Source organism: Nannospalax galili, unplaced genomic scaffold (assembly GCF_000622305.1).
Source record: "Nannospalax galili isolate Female #2095 unplaced genomic scaffold, S.galili_v1.0 scaffold979, whole genome shotgun sequence".
Lineage (NCBI taxonomy): Eukaryota > Metazoa > Chordata > Mammalia > Rodentia > Spalacidae > Nannospalax > Nannospalax galili.
Window position 1 is genome coordinate 686,037 of NW_008343671.1, and position 6,025 is coordinate 692,061.

The 6,025-nt window shown below is 52.5% G+C and overlaps 2 protein-coding genes across 3 annotated transcripts in view; one reads left to right on the top strand and one right to left on the bottom strand.

Annotated features, from left to right (window-relative positions):
* LOC103739605 (keratin, type II cuticular Hb1-like) overlaps positions 1 to 2,600 on the top strand; it is a 6,646-nt gene extending 4,046 nt beyond the window's left edge. Inside the window, exons 3-7 of the mRNA XM_029566894.1 lie at positions 3 to 126; positions 357 to 482; positions 1,185 to 1,400; positions 1,555 to 1,591; positions 1,989 to 2,600. Coding sequence (XP_029422754.1) covers positions 3 to 126; positions 357 to 482; positions 1,185 to 1,400; positions 1,555 to 1,591; positions 1,989 to 2,164 — 679 coding nt within the window. The 3' untranslated portion in view covers positions 2,165 to 2,600. The remainder of the gene's footprint in view (positions 1 to 2; positions 127 to 356; positions 483 to 1,184; positions 1,401 to 1,554; positions 1,592 to 1,988) is intronic.
* A 1,090-nt stretch (positions 2,601 to 3,690) lies between these two features.
* The window catches only part of Krt7 (keratin 7), a 15,777-nt gene continuing 13,442 nt past the window's right edge, over positions 3,691 to 6,025 (bottom strand). For both annotated transcript variants that reach the window (XM_029566888.1, XM_008839993.3), the window contains 2 exons: positions 4,399 to 4,433; positions 3,691 to 3,999 (listed from right to left, as the gene is read on the bottom strand). In XM_029566888.1, the coding sequence (XP_029422748.1) occupies positions 3,842 to 3,999; positions 4,399 to 4,433 (193 nt within the window). In that variant the 3' untranslated portion in view covers positions 3,691 to 3,841. The remainder of the gene's footprint in view (positions 4,000 to 4,398; positions 4,434 to 6,025) is intronic.

Genomic DNA, 6,025 nt, shown 5'->3' on the forward strand with positions numbered 1-6,025 from the left:
GTCATCGTCAAGATGGACAACAGCCGGGAACTGAACATGGACTGCATTGTGGCCGAGATCAAGGCTCAGTATGATGACATCGCCACCCGCAGCCGGGCTGAGGCCGAGTCCTGGTACCGCACCAAGGTGAGTGGTCAGGATACATGTCCCTTAAATACAGCAACAGAAAGGATGTTAGGTATCTATTAGAAAGAGCTCCTTTTGTCTGAGGATTCAGATCCCTAACAATGAGTAGAGTAAGGCTGCCTTCATGGTTTCACAGGCTGAGCACTATTCAACCTGCACACTCACTGCTAATGTGCTCAATGGATAGATGTCCCAGTCTGAGCTTCACAGGCATCTCCACTTCCTTCCAGTGCGAGGAGATAAAGGCCACAGTGATCCGGCATGGGGAGACCCTGCGCCACACCAGAGAGGAGATCAACGAGCTGAACCGCATCATCCAGAGGCTGACCGCTGAAGTAGAGAATGCCAAGTGCCAGGTAAAGAGCCCAACTTCCTCCCAGCGTGGGGAAAAAGTGGGGCCAGCCTGGAGCAGAGGTGGAGGTTAGGCTCCTGGCCAATGGAATGGAAGAAACATCAAACATCTGGACCACCTCCTCCTGGGAAATGCTGTCACTCCTGATGAATAGAGATGGAGCTCAGTACAGAGGTGCAAGGGCTTTCCTGATCCTGGAGGCAGAATGGGGCTGAGGAAATGGCACTGGTTTCTGAGGTACAGGAAACTGGGTTCTGAAATCATCCCTGGCACCTGCAAGCCTTGGGATTTGAGAGAGCCATTTTAACCTCTCTGGCCCACCATTCTAGGTCAGCAGTCACAACAGGGGGTATTAAATGTGAGCAATAGGCTGGTCCCCGGCACAGGGCTGTGGCCAACTGGAAAACACAAAGGGAGGAGCTAACCAGACCCAACAGAAGTGAGTCAGAAGGACATGCAGGGCTAATGTAGCCAAACCTCTTTAACTGCAAAAGAAGCCAGGCATCTGTTTCGGTGGGTCAGTGTTCAGGACTGAGGACACAGTACCAGCATTCCCTGGGAACAGTGATGTACAGCCCCTGACCTTACAAATGGGTCAGGTCTCTTCTGATAGCAACCACCAGTGAATGCTAGGCCTTAAGCCTTGAACACAGAACACTGGACTTAATAACAGCCCCTCCCCAAACACACATACACTGTCTCCTAGAACACCAAGCTGGAGGCTGCCGTGACCCAGTCTGAGCAGCAGGGTGAGGCGGCGCTCACAGATGCTCGCTGCAAGCTGACTGAGCTGGAGGCCGCCCTGCAGAAGGCCAAGCAGGACATGGCCTGCCTGCTCAAGGAGTACCAGGAGGTGATGAACTCCAAACTGGGTCTGGACATCGAGATCGCCACCTACAGGCGCCTGCTGGAGGGCGAGGAGGCCAAGGGTATCTCTTTTACCTGCCCAGTGGAGGTATGAAGCATGTTATTTGCATCTAATTTGCATCAACATTACTTAGAGGAAGGAATTTTCAGGTAAAAAGATTCCCTCAGCTTTACGCTCCAGAACTAACTTTTGTCTCTTTGCTCTGCCCACAAGGTTGTGTGAGGGCGTTGGCGCTGTAAATGTCTGTAAGTGATCTACACTGTGTGGTCTGAAATAAGTGCTTGAGGTTTGGTGGTGGGCAAACTTTCTTAAAGTAGAAAATAAATATTTCAGGCTTTTAGTTTCTTGTGCTTGTAATATGGAAGCAACCACAGACAACACTCAAAAGAGAGTTCCGGTAATTTTATTTACAAAACAGAAAGGCAGCCAGTGTAAGCAGTCAGCAGAAACTCAAATGAAGGGAGAGGGTGGGGCAATGTGTTTGCGGTAATTCCTGAGCTGTTCTGCCGGGACTAGAAGGCCTCCTGGGGAGGGCATACGATGGGCGGGGCTAGCAGAGAGGGGCGGAGCCTGAGCTAGCGGCCGGGGGCTGCCTTGGACGACCCACCCGGCTCGCTGCTAAGCCCAGTCCTCCTCCCGCAGGTGTCAGCAGCTCCCGAGGCGGGGTCGTGTCCGGAGACCTGTGCGTGTCGGGCTCGCGGCCGGTGACCGGCGGCGTCTGCAGCGCCCCGTGCAGCGGGAACGTGGCCGTGAGCACCGGCCTGTGCGCTCCCTGCGGCCAGAGCTGCGGCAGTGGCCGCTCGGTGAGGTTCGCGTAGTGGGACCTCCGCTTTGCTCCCCGCCGCCGCTCCGCCAGCCACAGCCCCTGCGTCCAGAGGCGGTCCCAGGGCCTGAAGGCCCCCGACTTGAAGGACTGGGGGCGCCGGTGTCCTGACCTGGCCTCACTACTGCGCTCCACCCTTGCCGCAAATTTGCCCCCTTCATCTCTTTCGGGAAAGCCAAGGCTCCCGGACTTGCGATCCTGCCTGGTCCCTGACCCCGTGTCTAAATGATCCATGTCCCTTTCGTTCTGGGCAAAGACTCAGTCCCGAGTTAGGATGTTCTGGGGGCTTGGGCACCTGTGGCTTCTGTGCACTCTGCCTCCCCTCCCCCAACCGTAGCTATGGTGACACTTCTACTTCCTAGAGGCTAATTTCCAGCTGCCTAGGCTCCCTGTGCTTGAGCTCTGATCTCAATAAAGCTCACAGTCATGGATGGTGTGCTCTGATAATCACTTCAGACACTTGGCCTTGCTGCCCAGGTTTCTGTAACAGGGCAGCTGCTGTCAGCCCTGGAGGAAAGAAGGCTGTCCCTGGATACCTACCCACTCTACACATGCAGCATGTTGAAGGCACAGAGGATGGGCCAGCAGTCCTCAAACCCAGACACACAGAACCACAAAGGCAATGAGGGAGGGATCCACCCTGCAGGGGAAAGACTTATTTCCTGACAGCATTTATGGTAACCCCATGGGTAGCTGAGGAGACACCAGTGGTCCACTTCCTTCACCCCCCCCCATATTACGCCTCATTCTAAATAAGTGTTTATTTAGTTCAAAACTCCATTCCCAAGGGATCTAACACATAGACTCATCCCCAGAAGTCAACACCTCCTTGATGTTCCCCTTAACTATCCCAACCCCATGGGCTCCAGACCCAGGGCTCCAGACCCAGAGACCTCACACAAGTTTCCCAGTTTTCCTCCCATGTACTCTGTCCTGGCACAAACTCCCAATATACAGATAGACGCATGAACCTCCATCAGAGACCCAGATATTTGGAAGCCCCAGAACAGAGGTCACCTCCCCAGAGATCCAGATATTCCTCCACCCAAGGATCTAGGAACAGACCCCCTATCATGACCTAGACTCTGGAACCCCCCTATCGTACCCAGACCTTCTTTCCATGACCATTGCCCCCAGAGAACCACAGGTGCAGAGAAGCCCCTGTAAGTACCCAGATACACAGTCCTGGGTCCTACTAAGGGCTGAAGGTGGCTGGCACTGGAGTTGTTAAGCTGCCAGAGCCCAAGGCCTAATGTGTGTGATCTTCTCACTTCAAGAGGACAACGCTCTGGCAGCAGAGAACACAGGAGTGCAAAACAGCCACCCTAGGGAGGGAAAGGTGCCCACCTGTCGGCACAGCCTGTAGTTCCCTACAGTCTTGAATGCCCTCAGGAGAAGTGCTAGAACCAGCCCCAGCCTGGGCAGGGGCCAAGATAGCACCCTGGAGAGGTGTCCAGCACTTTGGAGACACACCCCACCTCATCCTCAACCTCAGTCCAGGGCACACCTGTGGTCAACCAATGAAGCTCACTCAGGGAGGATCTTTATTGAAACCAACGGCAGCAGTTTTTAGACCATCTTTAAGTCTTGGGGCAGGGACATAAGGCAGGAAGGGTTCTCCTGTACTGTGGACACAGGGGTCTCTCCATGCCCACAGCTTGGTTGTATGTGCTCAGTTAAGGGGGTTTCTGTGGGTGGTGGACGTGGTCCTGATGGAAAAGGCCTTGAGGGCCCCAGGTCCCCCACTGCTGGAGAAACTCAGAGCATTGCTGCCCATGGTTCCCCCTAAGACCAACCTGCCACCACTAACCCCAGCAGCATTCACCATAGCTATAAGAGAAGAAAAGGGCCTGATTAGTATACCAACCAAAAAACCCATCCTTTCCTCCACCCACCCTCCTGTCACAGCCATCCATCTCCTTCACCCTGCCTTCTCTCTCTGACACCCCTACCCCATGGACAACACAAAAGGAGCCTCTGACAATGGCAGGAGCTGCTCCACGGGGGCTCAGAGCCTTCCCTCTCCCAGTTTCCCCTAACTCCCACTCCAATTACTGCCTTCTTGCTGTGGACCACTGAACAGGATAGATGTGAGTTCCAGGGAAAACACCAGAACTGTGTGAGGAAGGGAAGGTGGCCCCCAGCCCCATAAGCAGGACCCTCAGATCAGTCTTCCAAGTCAAACTACCAGCTAAGTCTGAACAGCTCTGTTGGCGGCCAAGGACTTACAGATGTTCACAGGACCCACTCCATCTCCGGACATCCTGAGGGCAGAGGACAGGGCTGTATGAGCAGCTCTCACCTCAACACTGGAGCAAGCAGTCCCACGCACCCTCTTCCAGGCCCCAAGCAAGATCCATGTCCCTTCCTTCCTGTGCCCACACCTTAGCCTAACTTTAGCCTTGCTTCAAATGACTAAGGAAGAAAAGGGGCAGGGAGGTCCACTTAAGACCCTTCTACCAACTGACCACATGACTCGTACCAACGTTCCAGAGTCTTCATGTCCCATCTCTAAATTGAGCCCACTTCCAGGACCAAGATGACAGGCATGTTTGTGAAGGTGGCCACATGTGATTTCCCTACAAGCCCTGCACATCCAGAGTTTGGGAAATGGTAGCCATGTTTATAAGCATGCCTGCCCTTCCTCACCAGATGCTAAAGTTCTCAAAGTGGGCTGTTGCCTGTAGATTCCCATGTCTCTAGCCCCTAGTTTCAGGCCTGGAACTAGCAATTACTTAATAGGTGCTGAAGTAATTAATGAATTGTTGACTGATTGACTGGCAACAGCCAGGACTGAGAGGATGAGGGCAGGTAGGGTGGCTTTCAGCAGCCTGTGGGCCTGAAACAGGTCTTGCAGTGGAAATTAAAAATCTATCTGAGACAGCTGGGTGTGTTTGTTTGGTGACTCATAGTCCCATTGTCACCAAGCTCTTGGCCTTGGGGATGAGTTTGCTTGGCAGGGGGTTGGGCACTTCATTTTGGTGGAGTAAGGATCACCCTCTGGTCTCAGTAGCTACAAACCCAAGAAGGAGGAAGAGATGGGTTTTCTGGAAGCTTCCAGGATACTAGTTGAAACAACTTCTACAAGTGCTGAGAGTTGCTGGAAGTTGTGAAGGTCAAGGGCAGGATGCCATGAAGCAGTGATTCCCTGCAATAATTTCCAGTACACTATCTAAAGAACTCACTGGGAACACACCTAATACCCAAGTTGCAGTGATTGGTGTGATTTTTCTTTTCTCATTCTAAATAAATGTTTATTTTGTTATAACTTTGTATCTCAAAGAATGCAAACACCTAACAATTACGTAAATTTCAGAACCATAACCCTAGATCTGCCCAGGAAGGGTTGAAGAGGGTTAAGGGATTTAAAGGGGTGTCTGTGTCCATGTCCCCTGGGGGCAGGGCAAGACCAGGACCAAAACTGGGCTACAGCAACCTGACCTGGGACTGACTTTCAGGAAAGAATACCTCTGCTTGGGCATGCCACCTACTAGCTCTGAGACAGCACCGTCATCAGCCCACGAGAGAAAGTTGCATCATGTCCTAATTTTCTTTCCTTCTTTCTTTTTCTTCTCTCCTTCCTTCCTTCCTTCCTCCCTCCCTCCCTCCCTCCTCCCTCCCTCTCCTCCTTCCTTCCTTCCTTCCTCTCTTTCTTTCTCTCTCTCCCCCTCTTTCTGTCTCTCCCTCCCATCTCTCTGTGATTCTCTGAGTTGCTACTACCTCTCCATTTGACAAGGAAAACAGATGAATCTTCATTTTCTCCAAAACCCAGTGTGGATTGATTCCACACTAGCTCGCCCTACTCCACCGTGATTGCATTTAAGAAAAATAACATTTTAAGATAGTTTAAGTTTGC